At 56.3% G+C, this 23,238-nt stretch overlaps 3 protein-coding genes across 12 annotated transcripts in view; 1 reads left to right on the top strand and 2 right to left on the bottom strand.

Moving 5' to 3' along the window:
• The window catches only part of SYMPK (symplekin scaffold protein), a 33,151-nt gene extending 27,659 nt beyond the window's left edge, over positions 1 to 5,492 (bottom strand). The window contains exons 1-5 of one of the 9 annotated variants that reach the window (XM_060398130.1): positions 5,404 to 5,492; positions 4,150 to 4,241; positions 1,676 to 1,832; positions 1,347 to 1,467; positions 1,156 to 1,221 (exon numbers count right to left, since the gene is read on the bottom strand). In XM_060398130.1, the coding sequence (XP_060254113.1) occupies positions 1,156 to 1,221; positions 1,347 to 1,451 (171 nt within the window). In that variant the 5' untranslated portion in view covers positions 1,452 to 1,467; positions 1,676 to 1,832; positions 4,150 to 4,241; positions 5,404 to 5,492. Of the gene's footprint in view, positions 1 to 1,155; positions 1,222 to 1,346; positions 1,471 to 1,675; positions 1,933 to 4,149; positions 4,242 to 4,752 lie in introns of all 9 variants that reach the window. The other 8 variants (XM_060398128.1, XM_060398132.1, XM_027978507.3 and 5 more) reach the window with 8 other exon arrangements.
• Positions 5,493 to 6,325: 833 nt separating this feature from the next.
• On the top strand, positions 6,326 to 13,007 carry FOXA3 (forkhead box A3). Of its 2 annotated transcripts, none has more exons than XM_015100605.3 (2): positions 6,326 to 6,526; positions 11,317 to 13,007. In XM_015100605.3, the coding sequence occupies exons 1-2, from the start codon at positions 6,458 to 6,460 to the stop codon at positions 12,301 to 12,303; spliced, it is 1,056 nt and encodes a 351-aa protein (XP_014956091.2). In that variant the 5' UTR covers positions 6,326 to 6,457; the 3' UTR covers positions 12,304 to 13,007. The 2 variants fall into 2 exon arrangements, with proteins under 2 accessions (XP_014956091.2, XP_042088139.1); XM_042232205.2 differs by lacking the exon at positions 6,326 to 6,526 and adding an exon at positions 6,599 to 10,981.
• Positions 13,008 to 20,403: 7,396 nt separating this feature from the next.
• Positions 20,404 to 22,896, bottom strand: IRF2BP1 (interferon regulatory factor 2 binding protein 1). Its single transcript, XM_015100606.3, has one exon. The coding sequence runs from the start codon at positions 22,574 to 22,576 to the stop codon at positions 20,822 to 20,824; it is 1,755 nt and encodes a 584-aa protein (XP_014956092.3). The 5' UTR covers positions 22,577 to 22,896; the 3' UTR covers positions 20,404 to 20,821.
• Between the last annotated feature and the right edge of the window lie 342 nt (positions 22,897 to 23,238).

The raw sequence follows: 23,238 nt of genomic DNA on the forward strand, positions 1-23,238 counted from the left end.
GCCTCAGTCTACCCTTCTGCAAAATGGGAACCAGAAACAATAGCTTACAGGGCTACTGTGAGGCTTTAAGAAGAAGATGCTACAAGGCGGCGCAGGTCCTAGTGGACTAGCTTACAGGGCTACTGTGAGGCTTTAAGAAGAAGATGCTACAAGGCGGCGCAGGTCCTAGTGGACCAGTGACCGTGAGAGGTGCCGTGGGACTCCTACCTTCCTGAGGCTCATCCAGCAATTCTCTCCACGCCCCTTCTGTTTCTACTCCCCATTAAACTGCTGCAATTCAGCAGGCATTTTATCACAGGGAGAGCCCATTTCTTGAGGCCTTTGTGTAATACCTGCCAGGCTCTTTGGAATAAGCCCCTCCCAAAAACACTCTCACAGAAGCTCTTGCCTACGAGCCAAGGCACTGTTGGTGAACAGCCCTGACAACGACCCCATAAGGGAGGCCCCGTCAGAACCCCACTCACTGCTGAGGTGGGGTGGCGTGCAGAACAGGTAGAACTGGGGTCCCCTGAACTCCACCTGCCTCCTGTTCTGAACCACACTCAGCACCCCCTAATTCCTCATCCTCTTTTGCTTCTGTACAAGCTACTCTGCCCTCTGCTCAAGACACTCTCCCTCTTTCCCTTGGCCTGGTTCTCTCCTTCTCCTCCAGGTCTCAGCTCAGACCTCCCTCTTCCAGGAAGCCCTCCCTGACTTCCCGCCACTAGGCTGGGTCAGAAGCCCCCTCTAGGTTCCCCACACCCCCCAAGGCGCCTCCATGTCAGCCCTGCCTACTCTGAGTCCCCACTGTTGGGTCACCTGCAGGTCCTCCCCACTGGACAGGACTCTGGTGGAGAAGAAACTTGAGGATCAAAAGCATAGCATTTGGAGTCTGAATCCAGCATTCAGGTCCTAGTTCTGTCAGGTCCTAGCAGAGTGACCTTGGGCTAATTTAAGCTCTGAGACTCTACTTCTTTCTCTAAAACAGAGAAGAAATTACCCTGCCTCAGAGAGCTTTTGTGAGAATTAAACGATGGTGTGGCCGAGCAGCGCTGAGTGCCATATCCCGAGCGCTTAGACGCGGATGCTAGCGTCAGTACCCGTGCCCTCTTTGCCGAGGCTCCCATCCCGGCTCCTCTTGTCCTGCTTAGCCCAGCGTCACCCTCTTCCCCTCACCTGTTTGAGCACTGTGATCTTTGAGTCATTGGTGATCAGTGCCGCCTGGTTCAGGAGATCTACCACCTGGAAGGAGGGTGGAAGGCAGGTCAGCCCAGCTCCTACGGCACTCCTGAGATCTTCCAGCTAGGGGTGGTGCCCCCAGAGAGGGCCCGGGCCTCCCCACTCCACACCTCTCTCTCGGTACTCACTCTCTCTGATGTGGTCATGCCATCGATGCCAGGCCCCTCCTCTTGAGTGAAGAACTGTGATGCCACACTCCGGCGTGTGACGCTGTCCCCACTGCTGGCTGCCATGGCTGCGGCCCGGTACCTGCTGGAGAGGAGGATGGAGCAAGCTCTGGGCCGTTACTCCACTGTCTGTGAAGGACCCAACCCTCCTTCCCAGCCTGTTGGGTCCTTTCAAGCCCCTCCTCCTTCCAGAGTCTGGATCTGACTGTATGTATTCTTGGGGCTATAATCTGGGGGAGACTGATGTCTCCTGGCTCAGAGGCTGTACCCCGTGGAGAACCAAGCCTCACCTCCAGTACTTTACAGAGAGCAGGCTGACCACAAACAACCGCTGGAGGACTGAAGAGATGCACGCAGAGCAGCCACCTCTCTCTGGTCTCAGTGCCCTTCGTCTCTCCAGCTGGGTCCTCCACACAGTAGGTCAGTACTCAATACATCAGAGAAGGCCTAATCAAACAAATTACACTTCTGCCAATTTCTGGAATATTATGACACTGTGTTTCAAAAGAAGTGGGGGATATTTCTGGACATCTCTCCCAAAGTCACACTGGCAAAAATCAAGAAATAAGAAGGATATCAATTACAACACTATTCCCAGTAGCAAATGACCGCTGTCAACCCGAGTCTTCTCAAATAGGGAGACGGGCTGAAAAACTGTGATACATCCACAAAATAAAATACTACACAGCTGTAAAAAGGAATGAGGCAAATCTTTTTGTGTGCTGATAGACAGTGGGCTCCAGCACATACTAAATTAAAAACAAAGTGAAGGCAATCTTTACTCTATGTTCCCTTTTCACAAAAGAAAGGCAAAATATATGTATTTGTTAAAAAAAAAAAAAAAAGAGTGGAAGGAAAACCCAAAAAGCAGAAAAGGGAGGAAATAGGGAAAAAAAGGATGGGTCTCAAAGAACTATCATCATGAAAAGATGACAGTGACACTCTGCTGCCTCACAGAGGAATGTATACGATCCAACTGATTTTTGTCAAGGCAAGAAACAGCTGGCTCTCAGCTGTCTCTTCTGTAAATCAGGGATGGCAACAGTGGTGATCTCCCAGAACTATTGTGAGGATTAGCTGAGTTAACACACATAGTAAACATTAAGTATAGCTATTTTCACGTGCAGGGAAAGAGATCTGAAGGCTATTGCAGAAAACTGTTAATAATTTGAGGAAGTGAAAAAGATGCATCTTTTGAAAGAACCATAATATACCGTACACAGCAGTTTATACTCAACAGGTATCTGCTGAATGAATGACTGTCCAACAGCCTCCTTCCTGGTCTCCCTGCTGCCTGTCACCCCCACATCTTGCTTAGAGTCAAAGCCAAGTTAAGTCCTCACCACGGCCGGGCAGACCTTACGTGAGCTGGCTCTTCTGTTTCTGCTCTTTCTCTTGGCTCTTTCTGCTCCAGTCACTCTGGCCTCCTCGTCACCGCACCAACATACCCCTTCCTTTAAGCCTTTGTGCTTCTCTTCCTTCTACCTGGATTACCCCTCCCTTCAGATACTGCCACAGCTCCCTTCCTCCTTATCTCCTTCAGGTCTCAACTCAAATATCCCAGCAGCGAGGTCTCCTCTGACCATCTGATTTCAAATTTCCATTTACTCTCCCTCACCGTCTGTGTCGCTTTGTTTTTCTCCATGGTATGGATCATTATAAACACACTACATATTTATAAGCTCCATGAGGGAAGAGGTGCGGGTGTTCACTTTATCCCCAGCATGGAACAGTGCTTGGCACTGAGTGAAGAAGAAGCGAAGTCACTCAGTTGTGTCCAACTCTTTGCAACCCCATGAACTGTAGCCTACCAGGTTCCTCCATCCATGGGATTTTCCAGGCAAGAATACTGGAGTGGGTTGCCATTTCCTTCTTCAGAGATCTTCCCAACCCAGGGATTGAACCCAGGTCTCCAGCATTGTAGGCAGACCGTCTGAGCCACCAGGGAAGTCATCTAGTAAATTTTCAATAACAATCTACTGAGTGTGACTTCCCTGGTGGTCAGCAGTTAAGACTCTGAACTTCCAATGCAGGGGACACAGGTTTGATCCCTGGTAGGAAACTAAGATCGTACATGCCACGCAGTGTGACCAAAAGATTAAAAAAAAAAAAAAATCTGCTGAGTAAATGTCAAAGGGCTTCAACAATCACTGGGCTTAGTATCCCTCACTATCCCTTAGTTTGCCCTTTGGCTCTGGGAATGCTTGAAAAATAACAGCTAATATTTATTGAACATTTAATATGCGCTGGGCACAATTCTCACCCAGTAATTTATTTAAACCTCACAACACCCTATAGCCCATCAAGCTCCTCTGACCAGGGGATTTCCCAGGCAAGAATACTAGAGCGGGTTGCCATTTCCTCATCCAAGGGATCTTCCCAACCTAGGGATTAAACCTCAGTTTCCTGCACTGCAGGCAGATTCTTTGCCACTGAGCCCCCAGGGAAGCCCCAATTCTCATGTTACAGATGTGGATATATGAAATCCAAGGAAGTAAAATCACTTGATCAAAGGCTCATAACTTGTAAGATGCAGACCCAGCAGCCTGGCTGCAGAACCTAGCCTTCTCAGTAGTGCACTGGACTGCGTCTCTAAAAAGAACTGCTTCCCCTGCCCCCCAGCTCTGTTCATGCAAATTAAAGGTCACAGCCACCCAACAATTCAGTATACTGCTGTTTCCCAGCAGAACACAATGAACGCTTTCATGATGAATTTTCTTCTCTTTTCATGATAAGAATACACTGAGTCACCCAAACTTTTTACCTGGTGTCCTTCCTCTTCCACTGTTGGTTTTTTTAAATGTATATCCTTACTTCATTTGGGCTTCCCTGTGGCTCAGCTGGTAAAGAGTCCACCTGCAACGCGGGAGACCTGGGTTCGATCCCTGGGTTAGGAAGATCCCCTGGAGAAGGGAAAGGCTACCCACTCCAGTATTCTGGTCTGGAGAATTCCATGGACTGTCGCAGAGTCGGACACAACTGAACGACTTTCACTTTCAAATATTTCCTCTACTTTTGTCAAAAAGGAAGCATATGATAAACACTGTTTTCCATTCTGCTTTTCCCTTAATATATGCTGCAGTACATTCTTTGTCTCTGGTTCCTTTTTTACCCCCTTCCCTCATTCCTTTTTACAGTTTCATATTTTATTTTCTGACGGCTATCCGTTTTTTCCCTGCCAATCTCCCTACTAAATAACATCTGGGGGTGGTTTGTAGTCTTTTGCTATCAACAGTAATCATCGTTTTCCCTTCCGTCTCGCTGTGCTCCTTATAGAGTCCTGCCGCCCCACTTCCACCTGGAGTACGACGACTTCCCTTACATACACAGAGTGGCCCCCCGAGAATCGTTCATTCATTCAACGAACCTTAACTGGGAGTTTTCAGCGCGATTCCGCAGTGCTGGGAACACAGCGGAGACCGACAGACACCCAGTCCCTACCCACCGTGGGGCTCATGGTCACAGACAGGACTAACAAGCCACACAAATAAAGGTTCAATAACAAGTGAGACCCCCCAGTGACATGAAGGAAAGGAACAGCGACCTATGAGATCGTCCAACAGGCGGATTTCGGGATGGAGGGCGGGAAAGGAGGGCTTCGCAGAGGAAGTGACGTTGGTGCCAAGATCAGAAAGATGAATGGGAGTCAGCCAGGCGGAATGAGTAAAAGGATGTTGCAGACAGAGGGGACGGCATGTGCAAAAAGCCTGAGGCGGGAAAGCGTATGGCGAGTTTGAGGAAATCGAAAGGCCAGTGCAGCTGGGCGAAAAGAGGGACCAACAAATTGGTACAGCTGAGGCCGGGGGGTGCGGACGCGCCTTGGCGGCCACGCTGGAACTTTGCCCTGAGGGTACTGGGGAGCCACGGCTGGGTCCAAAAGCTGGGCAGAAACTGGGGTCCCGAGCGTCACTGCTCCCTTCTCCTCTCAGTGTCCTCACTGCCCCCGACAGCGCCCCTAGCCTTTCAGAGTCCTTCCTCCCTTCGTCCCTGGCGCCCACGCTGCTCGCCCCCCGCTCACCGCGGCTCCGGCTTCCGTCCCCCTCGCGCCCCCTCAGCAGCGCCTCTTCACAGACGCCGCCGCCATCTTCCGCTCGCCGCCGTGACACTACGCAATCACAGCACTCGGCGGATCGCTGGGAAATGGAGTCCACTCTGTACCAGCGCCTCCGCCCCTACCGCGCTAGCGGCCTTCCGCCCTCCCCCTCTGCGAAGCCCGGGCGGACCTTCATTTCCGGCTTTCGGGCGCCATGCCTCTTGGGAAATGTAGTCCTGTGACAGGAGGCGGGACGGAAAGGGGGCTGGAGGCTTCTGGGAAATGGAGTTCACGGAGACTCTCGTTCCCTGGACGGCTGATGTTTGATTGAACAGAGTCGGGTAGGCGAAGCTCCTAGGTCTTGCAGGTTGTCTGCAGTCTCAGTGGGATCTGAGCAGAGGCCCCGATCCCCTCCACCTTGTGTCCTGGCCATTTACACAATCTGGAGCACTTCCAGTTATCAGACGCTTCAGTCTTCCAGTCCGTCCAAAGGGAAATGTGGTTTCGAGGGTCTCCTACCGGTCTTTATAGTAATAGTAACACAGCGGAGACCACTCTGGAGACCACTCGGTTCTGAGCCCCCTTTCCACTCCAACAAGTCTTGCTGGCTGTTCGCCTGCTCCAGTTGAGATGATGAAAACCCTAAGTAGAAGCGACCTAGAGTTCTGCCCTCGAGGCTTTTAGCATGAGCAATTGTTTCCCAGTTAAAGCTCCCGCACTCTTCAGCCGTCCCCAGCTCTCTCGTCCCCGGGCTGCGGATCCCGGCGCCTGAGGTCTGTCTCCTCGCAATCCCGCAGGGGGCGCCCCAATCCGGGCGCACCGCCCTCGGGGAGGCGGGAGGGGAGCCCAGGGCGGGGGAGGGCGGGGGTGTCCCGGCTATAAAGCGTGGCCGCCTCCCGCGGCGCCCAGGACGACTGGGACCCTGGGCGGTCGGACGGACGGGCGCGGGTCGGAACTCGGGCAGTGCCGGCCAAGAGATCCGAAACTCTCGGTTCTCCCCGGGCCGGAGCGGGGGCGGGTGGGGGCGCAGGCCCGGGGGATGCTGGGCTCGGTGAAGATGGAGGCCCACGACCTGGCCGAGTGGAGCTACTACCCGGAGGCGGGCGAGGTGTGTCCTCGGGGATGGCGGAGCGGGAATTGGCGGGGGAGGGGGGGCGGGCAGGAATCAGGGTGCGGGGTTAAATGGGGGTAAGGACCTGGGTGTGGACTCCAACGGTGGCCCCAAATAGAACCTGAGAGCGGGGGAACTGGACACACGGAGACCAGGTGTAAGGAGTCAGAGACGGGGGACAATGCATGGGAGCGCGGTTTAGGCAGGCTTGTCGCCGTGAGGGCTTAAATGGGAGTAAGGAAGATTCTGCCAAGGGTCAAGTCATAGCTCATACGTGAGGGCTGAGTGTCAGGGACCCAAAGTAAAAGGAATTAAAATGAATAAACCAAAGATAGGAATCAGAGCTCCGGGATACGGACAGAGCTGAGGGATTAGGCAACCGGGTTCAACATTAGGGAGAAATATAGTGAATAAGAGATGGGAGAGGGAGGTCACCATTAAGAGGAGTCTGAGTTGAGAGTTCAGGGTTAGAATTTAGTGTTAAAGATGGGGGTCTGGGGTAGATGTAAGAATTGGGGTTCTGGGATAAGGACTGGGGTTGAGTTCTATTTTAAAGTTAGAAATAGGGGTAGGTGCTCAAGGATAAGAGATGAAGGTGGTCAGACATGAAGCTTGGTTTGCAGAGTGTGAAATAACAGGTAATTTAAGAGCTGGGGCTCAGATAGATAAGGCTCCAGATGCAGTCACAGTCGGGATCCTGAGAGCAGGGGGTAGGGGCAACAGCACTGGCAGCAGAGGGGGTCAGTCTCCACCTAGCAGGTCCCTACTCTTGACCCTCACCCCTCCCAGCTGAACTTCAGGGGTCTAAGTGTTATTAGAGAAACCCTCAGCAGGGATTCTCCTTGCTGGAGTCTGGAGGGTTTCAGATTTCGCCCACCCCCGACCCACCCCACCTTCCACTGATCTCCACAAATTGCTAATGTCCTCACCAGTCCCATCTCGGACAGGATGAGACTTCCCTGGAATAGGGGGCAGAGAATAATAATTCGCTTGCCCTAGCTGATGGAAAGTCCTTCCCCAGGTCTAACTTGCATTCCTCTTGCTGCAAGGACTCCGTCTTAGCCTGCTTGCTCTCTAGTCAACATTATGAAGTGGAGGCGGGACAGGCTCCTAGTCAGAAGTTTATGGGGGTCTGGATACTTGGGTTTCTAACCTGGATGGGGACTGTGGGCTTGAGGTGGGATGTGGGACTGCAGGGGTTGAGTTCTCCAAAGACACTAAGATCTGGGGTTTACATGGGCCCCAGCGTGCCTGAGTTCTGGGTCTGGGGTTTGAAGCTGTAGGGTGGGACTCCTGGATACCCAGGCCTGCAAGGCTTGGCAAGGTGCCCAGGAGGGGCCAGTCCTGGGGCTGTGGAGGTGTGAGGTGCACGTGGGGTGGGGCAGGGAAGGGATTGAGAGCATTGAGAGGTGGAGGCGATGTCGGTTCTAGGGTGGGGAAGGCAGAGACCAGGTTGGTGGTGGAGGCTTCCAGACAGTAGGAGAATCTCAGCTGAACGCCTTGCATAGTTCAGATCCTGGGGGTGTGCTCTAAGGATACCAACTACAAATCAGTGTTTTGGAGGTGTATCTTAAAAAGTAAATTGCAGGGCTCTAGGCTTAAGGAATCATTATTTGGGGCACAGCCTGAAGCTTAGGGGACAAGGAGTGTGGAAGTTGTCTCTGAAATTGAGGGACAGTCTAGAGATGGTCATCATTTGGGGGCATATTTTGGAAGAGATGACATGTAGGGGGCTGGAAATGGACGTACTGTGTGAGGGTCTCCTCAACCTTCCCATCAACAAAATCACCTCCTCCACCTGGGTCAGAACAATGAGAGGAGAAACTTCTGCACTCACTCAGCAATTGAGCACTGGGGGGAACCCCACACTGCTTCTTGCCCACCGCACCCTTCTGCTGGGGTCATGGCACCCCTCTCCACCAGGCTAGCTCTTTGTCTGAAGAGAAACTGGAAAGTTAGTCCTCAGGCATCCCCCCAGTTCTCACAAGTCAGCTGGTCCAACTGCTCCCCCAACCCCATTTTCTAGATGGAGAACCTAAAGCCTCTCAGAGTGTAGGGGCCACCTGAGGTCCTAGGCTGGGACCAGGATTAGAAACTAGCTTCTGGCTTCACACCGCCTCCCTCTGCTCCCTGTCACACCCTCCTCCAGAGACAATAAGGAAATGAAAGGGGAGAAATTCCAGCCTCCTGGGGTGGGGGTGCAGGTCCCCTCAGGGCTTCCCCCCCAGTCTCAGCCCCGCCCTCACAGGGGAGATCCGGTTCAGACCCGGACACTGGGGGTTCATCCCAGCCCCGGGGCGTGTGAAAGCTGACGGTGGATTAGGGCAGCTGGAGGCTTGAGGTCAGACCTCAAGAAGGACTTCCGTGTGGGTGGGGAGCCAGAAAAGAAGGGCTCTGGGGTCCCAGTCTGTCTTCCTCTGCAATACAAGAGTCTGACTGAGCTGGAGAAGTGTCAGGGGTCATAGAGGGATTCAGGAACTCTCTCTGTGGATCCCCCTGAGTTCCGACACCTCCCCTCTCTCCAAAGGACCCTTTTCCCTTACTTTTGGGGAGGGACCAGAGCCAGCCAACCACAGGGGAGACCAGTGCATGGGGGAGGGGAATAGCTGTGGCTCCAATTTCAATGTGAGACTTCTAGAGAGACGGTGGTGCCCAGGGAAGGGGCAGAGAGATGCAAAGATGTACTGAAGGAGAAAGAAAGAGGGGTGGGTGGGAAAGGAGGAAGGTAATCAGAGAGAGTTCCAAGGACTGGAGAAAGAGATGTGAGGGAGATGGGCGGGGGCAGAGGAAGAGAGAGGTGGGGGCTGTGAGTGTCTTTTTATGTGAAAAGAAAGGCAGAGGAGGGAGAGAAAGAGATGGAGGAGAGAGACGGAGATAAAGGGAGAGAGCGTGGGGGCGGGGGTGAGGCGGGGAGAGAGAGACAGAGGAGGGAGGGAGAGAGGGAAGGAGTGTAGAGGTACCGAGACGGGGAAGGAGGTGAACAGACACATAGAATGCCGACAGGGAGAGTCAAAGAGACCTAAGTAGAAAGAGCTACCTGGATAGACACGCGAAAAGACAGGGGAGAGTTTCTCTACTGGAATGCAGACCTGGGGTTGGTTACCACCTGTCTCTGGCTCCCTGAGTGATCCTGGCAGTTCCTTTTTCCCTCTGGGCCTTGGTCTGTGCAGACTCTTAAGTGACAGAGGGGTGAGATGGGACACACTGACTCAGTGGTGGTTCCCATCAGAGCTAGAGCAGCACCCCCAGTGCCATGAGACCCACCCTACCCCCCGGGACAGGAAGCAGGACAGACAGACAGATGGAATATTGCCAGAGAATGGATGGAAGACTGGATGAAAGGGATAAATGCTCACAGAATGAGAAGTCCCCATCCACCAAGCTTTGTACTTTGCTTCCTTACCTTGTTCACTTCCTGCTAGACTGACGCTCCCTGAGAGCAGGCATTTCCGAGTCTTAGTCACTGCTTTTGTAGCTAGATCTAGAACACCCATGTGGAGCCAGACTGCCTGGATTCAGAATCCCAGTTCTTCTCCTTCCTTGCTGTGTGACTCCTGGACAACCTCTCTGGGGCCTCAGCTTGCTCAGCTGAAAAATGGGTGTCATGATAGCGCCTCCCCCATAGTGTGGTCACAAGGATGAGAGCAGAACTTTCCTGGGAAGTGCCTGGAGTAGTGCCCGGCACACAGTAGGTGGTCAGTTGAATATTTGAGAGACAAGATAGTTACTTGCAAAGACATAGCAATGTCTACCTTATTTCCCTGAGAGAAGATGTATGTTTTCCCCCCATTTGAACCTTTCTGAAAATGGAATGGATTTTACAGTCAGTGGTGTCTGGGGATTATAATTGACAATGTTTTTTTCCATTCTTATTGACACTTAAAATACTACTGAAGCTTAGATTTGATGACATTTAATAAACAGATGACATATATTAGGTGGAAATATGTGATTTCTGATTTTCAGGTGCTTTGACTTATAAAGCTATGATTTTATAACCTAAAAGATGGTTAGAAAGGACACACGTAGATTCCACTATTAGATAAATCAGCAGTTCTCAATTTTTTTGTTTTCTTTTTGGTCTCAGGACCTCTTCACACTCTTAAAATTATTGAGGACCCCAAACAGTTTTTATTGATCAGGGTTATATTGGTTGTTACCACATTCAAAGTGAAAACTGAGACATTTTAAAAATAGGCATTCATTCATTTAAAAATAGCAACAATGTGTTAGTATAAGCAGTGTGTATTTTTATTAAAATAACTGTATTTCAGGACATTGAAGGGGAGGAGTGGCACAGTGGCATTTTTGCCCGTCTCTTTAGTGTCTGGTTCAGGAGAAGCCAGCTGGATTTTCCTAGCTGCTTCTACGTTTGGTCTGTTGCAATATTCCATGTCATGTGGACTCTGGAAAACTCCACTGTACGCTCGTGAGAGTAACCAAGTGAAAAAGGTTAGTCACATCTTAGCATTATACGAAAATGGTTTGACCTTGCTGATCCCCAAAGAAGAGTCTCAGACAACTCCCCAGGGTGTCCTGGACCACACTTTGAGAACCACTTAAAGCATGTGCACTCCAGGACATGAGATGTGGGAGATGGGGTCAGGGAGAGGGGTGCGTGAAGAGGGGGCAGAGAGAGAGACTTGAAGAGACAGCCATTTTCAGAGGCAGGTAACGATGGAAGAGCAAGACGCACAGACAGAGGGTCCCAAAATGGGCCCAGCGACGCTTTGCTTACCAACAGAGTAGAGGCTCACCACTTGCCATCTCTCCTTCTCTCCCTACAGGTCTATTCTCCGGTGACCCCAGTACCCACCATGGCCCCCCTCAACTCCTACATGACCCTGAACCCGCTGAGCTCTCCCTACCCCCCAGGGGGGCTCCCTGCCTCCCCACTGCCCACTGGACCCCTGGCGCCCCCAGCCCCCACAGCGCCCCTGGGGCCCACCTTCCCAGGCCTGGGCGCCAGCACGGGTGGAGGCAGCAGCTCAGGGTACGCGGGCCCGGGCCCGGGGCTGGTCCACGGGAAGGAGATGCCGAAGGGGTACCGGCGGCCCCTGGCCCACGCCAAGCCGCCCTACTCCTACATCTCGCTCATCACCATGGCCATCCAGCAGGCGCCGGGCAAGATGCTCACCCTGAGCGAGATCTACCAGTGGATCATGGACCTCTTCCCCTACTATCGGGAGAACCAGCAGCGCTGGCAGAACTCCATCCGCCACTCGCTCTCCTTCAACGACTGCTTCGTCAAGGTGGCGCGCTCCCCGGACAAGCCGGGCAAGGGTTCCTACTGGGCCCTGCACCCCAGCTCAGGTAACATGTTTGAGAACGGCTGCTACCTACGCCGCCAGAAGCGCTTCAAGCTGGAGGAGAAGGTGAAGAAAGGGGGCGGCGGGAGCTCGGCCTCCAGGAACAGTGCGGGGTCGGCCTCCGCGGCCGCCGCCCCTGCCGCCACTGTGGCCTCCACGCCGCAGCCGCAGCCCCCGCCCCCGGAGCCGGAGGCCCAGGGTGGGGACGAAGTGGGGGCTCTGGACTGTGGCTCGCCCGCTGCTCCCTCCACACCCTATTTCACAGGCCTGGAGCTCCCAGGGGAGCTAAAGCTGGATGCGCCCTACAACTTCAATCACCCTTTCTCCATCAACAACCTGATGTCGGAACAGTCGCCAGCACCCCCCAAGCTGGACGTGGGATTTGGGGGCTACGGGGCAGAGGGTGGGGAGTCTGGGGTCTACTACCAGGGCCTCTATTCCCGCTCTCTGCTTAACGCATCCTAGCAGGGGTGAGGTGGGAGCGTGGTGGGTGGGATCCGGCTGTAGCTCATACCATCGGGCTCAGGGCCTGACCTTTTCCGCGAGGATGCCTTGCTCCTCCAGGCTGTCAACATCTTGGTCCGCCTACTGCTCACCATGGTGACTGCCATCACTGGGCATCGTGTTGATCCACTGAGTACTATGATAGCTGCCACTGACATCGTGGTGGGCCCACTGAGTACTGTGAAGACGGCCATACTGATCTATGTGATGAGGTTGACTTGTTGGGTCCTCAGATGGCCACCCTCTGGGATGACTTCTTGGTTGGCTCCTCGGGTGCTGTGATGCCCAGCCTCTCGGCTGAGCCTCTGGATGTGATGGTGGCACCGTTTTGGTTACATCTTCTTTGGCCCATTGGGTGCTGTGATGGCCACCATATTGACGGACTGCCATCACCCGGGTACCACTGTGCAAGATAGTGGCCACCGCAGCCCCGGTGCTGGCCGTGTCATCCCTGTCTCTGGTGTGAGCTGAGTGAGGGGTAGAGATGAGGATACTCCTTGTTTTTTGTTTTTTGTTTTTTTCCTGGAGCCCATTCTCCCTCTGATCCTGGAGAAACCAGAAAGGACTGGTTAGGGTGTGGGGGATTTCTACTAAAGTCTGGTTCTTGCCGAGGAAGGGGGTTACTGGCTGTGTTTGACCATTAAAGGCACCATTTCTGCCTCTTATTGAATGTATCTTTTCCTTAGCCAGTGGGGCATTCGAAGCTGAAACAACTGAATTGCTGTGTCCTGTCCCCTCTCCTTCCTGCCCCCAAGAGCCGGTTACCTCTGGGGGAAGGGCTGGGGGAGGCATCGACCTGACCTTTGGCTCTTTGCTGTCCCTGACCCCAAGGACAGTTTGCTCACAGATAGCAGCCCCCGCAGCCATGGGGCCGGGGCAGCAGGCGGAGGTGGCTCTGAAGTGACCAAGGCCATCTCCCTGCCCCCACCCTCTCAACACATGCCTCTAGCACTGAGGTTCAGAGAGCCCTGGGACTGCTCAATTTTTGGTGAAGCTGGAGAGGAGGAGGAGGAGGAGGGACAAATGAGGTGCCAACTGAAGGAGGCTGTGTGTGTGTGTGTGCACGCGTCCATGCGCCTGTGCCTCTGTGGGTCATAGGGTATCGCTACAGCCATTGAGGTCCCGGTGGTCTGCTGTGGGTGTTATCTGTGGCTTGTATCCCTTAACTGTGTTAGTTTCTACGTCCATCTTCCGTGTGCTTCCTGGAGATGTCTCAGGATACCAGACTTCTGTGTGTCTGCCTTGTGCTTTGTGTGTGTGGTTCTCTTACACACCTGTCCCTGGGACCCTCTGGGTCTCACACTTGGATGTGTGTCTCCATATGTCCCTTTGTCTACTTGCCTGCTGCCTCAGAGAGTCTACCTACGCCTACATTGGCGTTGTGGGTCATTGTGCGTTTCATGTGTACTTCCGTGAGTCAGCATCTGTCTGTATGTCTTCCAAAGAGTTATGTCTGTGACTTATGCCTGGCTTTGCCACATCCCTGTCACTGTTGTGGCTGTGTGTGAGTGTATATTGGCTGGCTCTAGTGTGCCTCTGTCTCTTTCACGTGCAGGTGTGGGGGAAAGGAGCTGACCCTTCCTTTGGGCGCTGGGGGGCTTCTGGGGGCCTCTGGGTTTGGGGTCTCGGGGCTTCTATTTGTCCAGGTCTCTGAGTCTGCCTAGGCTCTGAGTCTGGTATCTGTGGCTCCAGTGTTGCCGAGGGCATGGCTCTCTGGGAAACACAGGTGTGGTCTTCACGGCCCTTATTTCACAGGGTGGAAACTGAGGCCCTGAATGGGAAAGGCCAGGGCCGAGGTCATGCTGCCAGGCTGGCTGGAGCAGGTGTCTTTTCCTTAGTTTGTATTTGCTTTTCATGGCTGTTGGCTCTGTAGCCACTCATTCATTTAGTCAGTCCATTCAAAGACCAAAAGCTGTTTCTGTGTGTGTGTGTGTGTGTGTGTGTGTGTGTGTATGAGCAGGTGACAGAGAGACAGTCGGAGGACAGAAGGGAGAGGGGTGTTTCTCCCACTTCCTGTGTGTCCATCTGTCTGTCCCCTAGTGTCATCTATGTCCCTACTTGTCTCTGTCTTAATCTCTGTCCTTTGGTTTGTGGGCAGCTCGCACATCGTCTGTACATCTGTCTCTCAAACATTCTGCCTTGCTCTCTCTCTCTCTCATCCTCTCCATTCCTCTGAGTCTGTCCCTCCCTCCCTCTCTGAATGCTCCCTCCTTCCCTTGGGGCTCTAAGTCTTCCTCTCTTGGGGTCTGCCTCCCTCCACTCCCTTGGTTCTCCGGCTTCTCTCCTCCTCCTCCTTTGGCCTCCCTCTCCCGGCTCCCTGAGTTTCCGCCTCTACCTGCCACCTCGCAGGCCAGGCCCTCTATTTCTGTCACCATGCCCGCCCCGCCGGCTGCGTGTCACCCCCCGCCCCCTGCCGTGCTGGCTCCCCGTCAGCCGTCCCACCAGCCTCGCTGTCCTGGGCAGGCTGGGGAATTCCTCCCGGTTCCTGGAAAAAACAACTGGTGCCGAGAGAAAGGCCCTCAGTCTCCCCTGGTGCCCGCCCCCCTCCCTCGGGCCTGGGGGTCTCTCCCGGAGTCGGCCGGCCCGAGGCAGGAAGCCCTGCGGTTTCTGGCTTCTCCCAGGCGGCCTCCGGATCTGGCCCCCGCCCCCCGGCCAACAGCCCAAATATTATTCCGCAGGAGGAGTCGGTGGCGGCCGGAGGAGGCCCAGGCTGAAAGAGGCTTTCAGGGCGGCCAGGCCTGGGGCTTCCTGTCCCCAGGCTCAGGCCTCAGGCCGCCCCAGTGGGGACCTCAGGTGGCCGGAGGGGCGGGTGTTGTTGTAGGGTCCTGGGGGGAGGGTGGGGCCATCCGTCAGGGTGTCTGGTGGCCACTGGCTCGGCCGGCGTGGGCAGGTGTGACCCCCACCCCAGGGACAGCCGGCGGGCGGCCAGTATGGAAAAGTACCACGGTCACACATGGGACACAGGGCAGACATGAAGACGCTGGGGGTCAGGGATGGAGGGACAGCACGGGGACACGGAGAAGCCTGGGCTGGGACAGATGGACCTGGGCATGGCTTGTGGCTGTGGGTGACGTGGTCCAAGGGAGGAGCCCGTGGGTGGGGAAACAGGGCAAGGCAGGGTCCCTGCTGTGAGCAGAGAGCCACCTGCCTCAGAAAACGTGAGATGATGATGGCGAAGAAGGAAGGAAACGGAACAATAACAACAGTTACTAAGGCGCACCACGAGTCTGGCATCGTGGAAGCACCTGACAGTTAATGGAGCCAGTCCTTCCCACCACCCATTTTATTACTGGGGAAACTGAGGCATGAAGAAGTAAGTTGTCCAAGGTCACACAGGTGGTGAGTGGGGAGCTAGAACTTGAACCCAGGCCCAGAGCCGGGGCCCTAAATCAGGGCGCTGTTCTAGAGGGGTAAGAGCAGCACAGCGGGGCCCTGGGGTCCCGAGCCCTCCCCCGTGCTCAGCCCTGCTCACACCCCGCAGCCGGACGCCGAGGGGCACCCCAGAAGCCAGCAGTCCGGGAGTCAGTGTCAGCGTGTCCCTTGGTGTCAGCGTGTCGCTGTCATGGCGTCTGCAGGCTTCCGTGTTACTCCGTGATCTGCGTGGTCAGTGTGTGAGCGTGTGTGGTGCGCGCCCGTGTGTCTCGGCATCAGCGTCTTGTTGCTGGGTTTCCGTGGGTGTTTGTGTCGCGGTATCTGCACGCATGTCCCCGCGCTGCCGTTGTCTGCAGCGTGTCTGACTGTGTCCTCGGTCTCTGTGTTTTGTCGCCGCATCTAAGCTCAACACCGTGTTTGCCTGCTCCTGTGTCCCGGTGTCTGTCACCGTGTCTATTACAGCGTGTCTCTGTCACTGGCTTCTGTGGGTCTGTTTATGTCTCGGACGCTCTGGGTCTGCCTATATCTGTCCCTGTGTGTCACTGTGTCTGTCCCCCTATGTGTCACCATCTACCCAGGTGTCCCGTGTGTTTTACTCACCGTCCAGGCCACAGGTGGGCGTGTCAGGCCCACTGGTGCCCAGAGCTGCGGCCCAGCCCATCCCACCCTCGCCCTGCCATGGGCCAGGCTGGGCGCCTGTTTGCAATGCCTGCCCCAGGTAAACACCAAGATCCGGAACGCAAGGCCACCTCCCTCACCTCCGCTCCCTGCCCCTTAGCCTGCCCTGGACTGGGCTGGCCCAGAGCCCCACAGGCGGCACCCCTAAACTGGAGATGTGCCCTGACCTTTCCCCCACCCACGGTCCCCCACCTTCCCAAGCCCCCAGCCTTGGCCTTTGCCTGCCTGCCTGCCTGCTTTTTGTCGCTCCCTGGCTGTCTGCTGGCTTCTCTGCTTCTTTCTGTCCCCACTTCCTCTCACCTGCATTTCTCTGTGGTTCATTCTCTGGAATGACCCTTGTCTTCATTCTGTCCCATCTACCTCGGACTCTTTCTGTCTTTTCTCAGGGAAATCTGATTTCTCTCCTTTCCTGGTCTGTCTCTGAGCCCACCGACTCTCTCTGCCACCTGGTTTTTAACTCGGGGCCACGATCTGCCAGTCTCTTCCTGTTTCTCTCAAACCTTATAAGCCCCCCTCACCCGGAACCGCTCAGTCTTGGTCACTGTCTCTGAGGCCCCAGACCCCACAGGAGCAGACCTTTCCCAGGGTCCTTAGGGGGGGACTGTGTGGCCCCCAGCCTCCCACCCCAGCCCACTGGTAGATATATATATATAAAGGTATATGTACATATTATTTATATCTGTACCCAGGGGCAGGAGGGGCAGACACTGGGGCCTTTGTGTAGCCGCTGCCCGCTGCCTGCCCGCCCGCCCGCCACTCCTCTCTCTTCGTCCCTGCGCCCGCCCGCCCTTACTCCCCCCGCATAGAAAGGTTCCTGTGGGGCCTGCCAGCTTCCTCTGCCTGAGGTGTGAGTGGGCACGCCACAGGGCAAGGCGGGCAGGGGCGACTGGGGGATTTTTCCAGCTCCTGGTAAGGTTTCCGGGTGGGGAGGCCTCTGGAAGGAATGGGACTTCTCAGCTGGGCTGTCGTCTGTCTGTGTCTGTCTGTCTGCTGTCCCTGGGCGTCCTGGGTCCTTAACCTGGCTTCTCCCTGGGAGTTTGTCCATCCAGCTAATGTCATTCTGACTCTTTTCTCTGTCAATCTGCCTCTTATTCCCTCCTGCACACACTGTCTCTGGGCGTATATACTAGGCCCTCTGTTGAGCCCTGGACACAGAGCTGAACAGGATGCTGTCCATCTCAGCTGATTCTTTGCTTTTTCTGTCTCATTTGCTTCATCTCTTCTCTCAGAGCTTGAAACCCTCTACTTGTTCCCATTAAAAGAAAATCCAAAGTCCTTCCTGTGGACCACAGGACCCTCAATGTGCCCCTACGATCCCACTGACCTCAGTTGTAGGTCTGTCCCTGTTGCCAGAGCTGCACTGACTGCCTGGCTGCTTCTGGAGCGAACCACGCAGGTGCCCACCTCGGGGCCTTTGCACATGCTATCCTCCCAGAGTGTTCCTGGCTTGCTCCCTCACCTCCTTTAGTTTTTAGTGTCATCTTAGAAAGCCCTGCCTCCCCTTTTAAAATACCAATCTCTGGCACTTCCCTGGAGGTCCAGTGGTTAGGACTCTGCACCTCCACCATAGGGAGCGTGAGTTTGATCCCTGGTTGGGAGCTGAGATCCACATTTTATGGGTCTGTATCTCCCACCTGAATGTCAGCTGCATGAGAACAGAGATGGCTTTCTGTTCCCTGCTGTATCCCCAGCACCTACAGCAGGGCTGGTCACACAGTGGGTGCTGAATAAACATTTCTTGAAGGGAAGAAATCCATTAATCTATCCATCCTTTAAACAGCCAGTGCTGGGCAAGACTGGGGATTCGGTGGAACTGAGACAGCCTTGATTCTGCCCTTATGGGGCTTGCAGTGCAGTTCTATTAAGATTTAGAATGCTCAAGGCTGGGATAGGGGAGCAGGAACCCAGAAATGGCACCTAACACAGACTGAGAGTCAAGGAGGGCTTCTTTGAGGACATGTCAGCAGAGTTAAGACCTGGAAGGTGAGGGCTGAGCCAGGTCTTAATATAGGGACCAAGTGACTGAAAGACCCAGCCCTGCCGTTCTTATGTGTTAACTCTTTAGTTCAAACCTGTTCCTTTTCCTGATTTCACAGCCTCCCCGCTCCCGCTCCCCTCTTTATCGTCCTCTTTTTGACTCTCAGTCTCTTCTCTCTCCATTCTCTCCTGTTGGGATTTCCTCAGTGTATCTCAGCCTCTCTTAACCAGTTGGGATATTTCTCTTTTCTGAATGTTTGTCTGTCTCTGTTTCTACATCTCCCTCATCTCTGAGGGTCTCTCATTGATCTCTCCTTTTTTCTCTCTGGGTCTCTATCTTCTCTCAATGAGCCAGTCTCTACAGCTCCTTCATCACCTCTGTGGCCTCCATCTTTCCCTCGGTCTCTCTCTGTGTCCCTGTCTCTCCTTTCATGAAGCCTCTTCATCCACTCACTGATCCCCAAATCACTCCAGAGCCTTTTGGCTCTGGCCCCACCCTGGCCCTGAATGAAGAGGGGCTGATCCAGCCCCCCACACCCACGCAGTTCAGGTTGTCTGCTCTGTTAATAGTTAACCCAACCTCTATCTAGAATACACACCGGCCAGGCTGGGGGTGACTCCCCTGCCCCCCACCCACCCACCAGCTGTTCTTAAAGGACCCAGTGTCCTCCACAGGTCTTTAGCCCCTAGTGGGGCATAGTGCCCTGGCGTCTGGAGTCCTCTTAACTCTGAGGCTGGGGGCAGGGGGAGCCACTCAATACTTGGGTCTGCAGAGCTGGGTCAGGGGAGGCCACAGATTGCCCAGGAGGGGTGCTCAGGCTTGGAGCTCCATCCAGCGTCTCCCTTGCCCCACGCTTATCGCCTTGGTGTATTTAATCAGGGGTGGTTTTCCCAGCCCTGCCCAGAGCCCAGGCTGGCAGTGCCAGGGGTGACAGAACACCTGAGACCTGGTGGCTGGGGGGAGGGAGGGGACCCCTCAGACCAAGAACTGAGGGTGCTCCAGCTACAGAGGACCAGGCCCCAGGGTCCCTAATATTTGGGAGCTGGGACTTGTGGGTGAGACACGTGGGTAACCAAGATGGGTCGGGACGTTAAGACCTTCCAGAGTTGGGTGATATAACAGCTGGGTTCCTGACACCTGGGGCAACCTAGGGCCTCACAGCCGTCTGACAGGGCTGTGAGGCGGGGGTGGGGGTGGGCAGGACAGTCACTCCCCACCTCTCTGGCCATCTGCTGGCCTTTGCACCCCGCTTTCCCCCCTTCCCGGAATCTTCACGTCAGGGTCGCGCGAGGGGCGGGGGGGTGGGGTAGGGAAGGACGCTGGGGTGGAGGTTGGGCTCTTGGGGCCGCCCCCTCCCCTTAACCCCTGCTTTTCTGCAGCCCGCTCAGGCCCCGCCCCCTGACGCCAGCGAGCAGGAAGTCCTGGTTAATAATCAGCCGGCCGGGACAGGTGCGGGACAAGGCCGCACACATCAGAGGTGACCGCGGGGGGAGTGCCTTCCACCCGGCCAGTCACGGTGTTTCAGGAGGCCGCCCTTGAGATGGGCGTGCAGTTCAGGGCACCAGCAGGCGAGCAGCAGTCACCGTCTTCCCAGGGACCCTGTTTAGTGCACTTCAGGAGGTAAATGTCCTCGCGCAGTTCCCCCTAGCAATCTGGCCTAATTTTCTCCCTACCCAGCAAGAACTCACAGCTCGTTCCTTCTGGGAAGCCTCTTTCCACTCCCCCTCGGGGGCACTGTGTCCTCTACCTTCCGGGGATGGGCCAGACGGGAAACCTAATTCCCGAGCTTGGCTGTGGCTACCATTCAAGAGCCATCCCCTTCCCCCGCCCGGCTCCCCGCGTGAGCCTTAGTTCTGGCATCTGGAAAACGGGCTGATGACTAGAAGGCTAGGCCAGCCTTTGTAAAAACAGCCGGTGAGCCCACCTGAGTGAAGGGCGCCACCTGGAGGCTACAACGCGACGTCCTCTCCCTTGCAGGTTCAGTTTAGTCCCAAAGGGGGCGCAGCATCGCACACAACTAAGGGACCAAGAAGGAAAAAACCCATCTTTCGGTTTATTGAAGGGGGGAAAGGGGGTAAGATGGGGGGGGGGGGGCGGCAATAAAATGCTTTTGCTTCATTTATAAAGAGCGAGATTTCAGGAGGCCCCTTCTCAAGGAGGAGGGGGCCACCTCTCCCTCAACTACAAGCAGCAGCAAAGCCAAGCCAAGGAGGGGAGAGGGAAACCAGAGGGGTCAGGGGACCCCAAACACCCCCTCGGACAGCTTTCTCCCCCCACCCTCAATGCATCTACCCCAGGGGACCCATCTGGGATAAGGAAGTGGGTATGTACACAGGTGAGGGAGGCACAGGCCTGGGTAGGGGAGGGAATAATTTATCCGCAGCAGCGGTGGGTGGCAAGGGGTGGAGGGGGGCGGGGGTGGATAGGCAGTAGACTGGTGGCAGTAGTGGCCTAGGGGTCCCGTTCTTTCTTAACCTTGATGTCTCCAGCAAGAATGGTGGCGATCTCTCCCTGCATGAAGGCCCAGGGGACAGAGGAGCCCACTAGCGGGCACTTGTCTCCGCTGGGGCAGTACACCTCTCCAGCAGGGCCCTGAGCCTTGATGAACTCGCGGGAGCAGGGAAAACAAAACTTATGTCCGGGCACTGAGGGGCACTGGACGAAGTGGGTGTCTTCCAGACGCTCCCGGCAGAGGGTGCAGCACAGGGGGGCCCCAGGGGTCGCCCCGGTGCCACTACCACCCCCGCTAACAGCTTCCGCCCCTGCTGTGGGGCTCACTTCTGCCTCACCGTTGCGGGCCACTAGACGATGCTGGGCTGGAGGTGGGGCCGTGGAGGAGGCGGCGGGGCTGGCACCCCCGGCGCGCACAGGGCCCCCACTCCCGGCAGGGTCCTTGGGAGAGTGGCCCAGGGCCTCGGCTACGTTCTTCAGGGCGGCGATAGGGGAGGGCACACCAGGGGCATCAGCGGAGAATGGGCCACCGGGTGCCACCCAGTGCCGCTGCTGCTGCTCCTCTGTGGTCATCTTCCCAGCTGCCTCGCCCTCGGGCTCAGGGGAGGCCTTGCGACGGCGTGGAGTGGGAGCCAGATTCCGGGATGGGGCTCGTGGGGGAGGGCCGCAGAGAGCTGCAGGGGCCGGCTCTGGATACTGCTGGGGCAGGGCCTCGGCGGGTGCTGGCTCGCGGAAGCTTCGGACCCCATCCGTTAGCAGCTCTCCCAGCTGGCGCCATTCCCCAGAGCCGTGCCGGCGTTCATATTCGAGGTACTTGAAGCCTGATGAGGCCAGCGCCTTGCCCGGCTCGCGCAGAGCATCATGAAACATCTGGCGAGCGACTGCCAGGACTCCCGCGTACACGTTGCCAGAACCACAGGGGTATTCGGTGAAGAGCTTCAGCTCGAACTCGTAGCCTGGCGGGCGGGCAGTAGCATCGAAGGCGAACACACGTCCCACCAGCCCGTGATCCTTCTTGAAACGGACATTGAAAGGGGCGCAGGCGGACAGCGCCAGCAGTTGTTCCCGCACGGCTTTGGGGCGCCCGTGCCATTCCTCTGCCCGGCCCCTCATGGCCTCGTTCAGTTCTGCCAGACAGTCCGCATTCCTCTGTTGCTTCTCCTTCTCGAAATCGGAGCCAAAAGCTGGACGGGCAGGACTCAAGCCGGGTGCCAGCGTCAGCCCTCGGCTTCCCAGGCCAGACACCGCAGCTGCTAGCAGCCCGGGGGGCACCAAGCCGGGCATGGAGCCAAGCAGGGCCCTTCGCGCCCCCTCCGCCACAGCCTCTTCACGGCCCAGTCCATTGGCCAGGCGGGACCCCAGGGTGTACTCCAGGGCGGGCGAGGGCAGGGGGAGGCGGCCCGACGATGTGGCCCTGTCATAGCGGTCCTGGCCGGAGACAGCGCCGCCTGTCCCCGACGGCTGGGGCTGGGCCTGTGGAGGCGGCAACTGAGGGCCCTGTGCGGCGGCGGCAGCCAGGTCCTTAGTGGCCGGGTGTTTGAGGGCTGGGGGCCCCGGAGAACGGCCCTCGGGGAGCACGTGGCTGCGCTTGAGCTGGCGGGCGGCATCAATGAGCAGCTCGATGCGATCCGCGCCCTCGAAGTTCACGCATCCGCGGCACACGGCTTCACTGAAGTCCCACACCATGGCCCACGGCATCTTGGGCAGGTCGCACAGGTAGCACCACTGGCGGCGGGACGCCTGCACGGACGCCATAGCCCCCGCACGCGCCCGTTCGGGCTCTCGCCTTCCACCCGCCGCCGCCGCCGTTCAATCCGCGCCGCCGCCGTTTGATTCGCGTCCCCGGGACCGCGCGAGCCACCGCCAGGCCTTTCGCTCGGCCTCCCAGTGGATCCAGGCCCGGCCCCCCTTCCCCGCCCCCTGGGCCCTAAGCCTTTTTCCTCACTCCCGCCTCCTCGAAAAGACTGGCAGAGGCACGTCGGCGCCCCCGCCGGGTCCAGGATCCGGGCCGCGGCGCACAGCTCGGGCCCCGCGATGGGCCGCGGGCGCCGCCGCCTCGGGCTCCCGCCTCTCCCGCCGCCGCAGCCGCCGCCGCCTCTTTCTGCCCCAGAGGCCGCTTCGCAGGGAAAGTTACATAACGCACCGGCAAAGCCTTCTGGGAAACGTAGTCCCGCAGGGGCCTGTTCTTAAAGGGGACCGCAGGCTGCAGGAGGGTTGGGGCTCGCTGCCTCTCCGCTGCGCAACCGTGATTACTCCTCGCCGCGGGGGAGGGAGTTTGGTCGCTCCAAGCAGCTGGAGACCAAGGTTGGGGGCGAGGATGTGATACGGATGGTGAGAGCCACCGAGGATTCAGAAATTGCGGGAGGTGGACAGGCATCCGGTTTCTACTCCGACTTGCTGTGCAACTTTAGGCAAGT

Source organism: Ovis aries, chromosome 14 (assembly GCF_016772045.2).
Source record: "Ovis aries strain OAR_USU_Benz2616 breed Rambouillet chromosome 14, ARS-UI_Ramb_v3.0, whole genome shotgun sequence".
NCBI classification, from domain to species: Eukaryota; Metazoa; Chordata; class Mammalia; order Artiodactyla; family Bovidae; genus Ovis; species Ovis aries.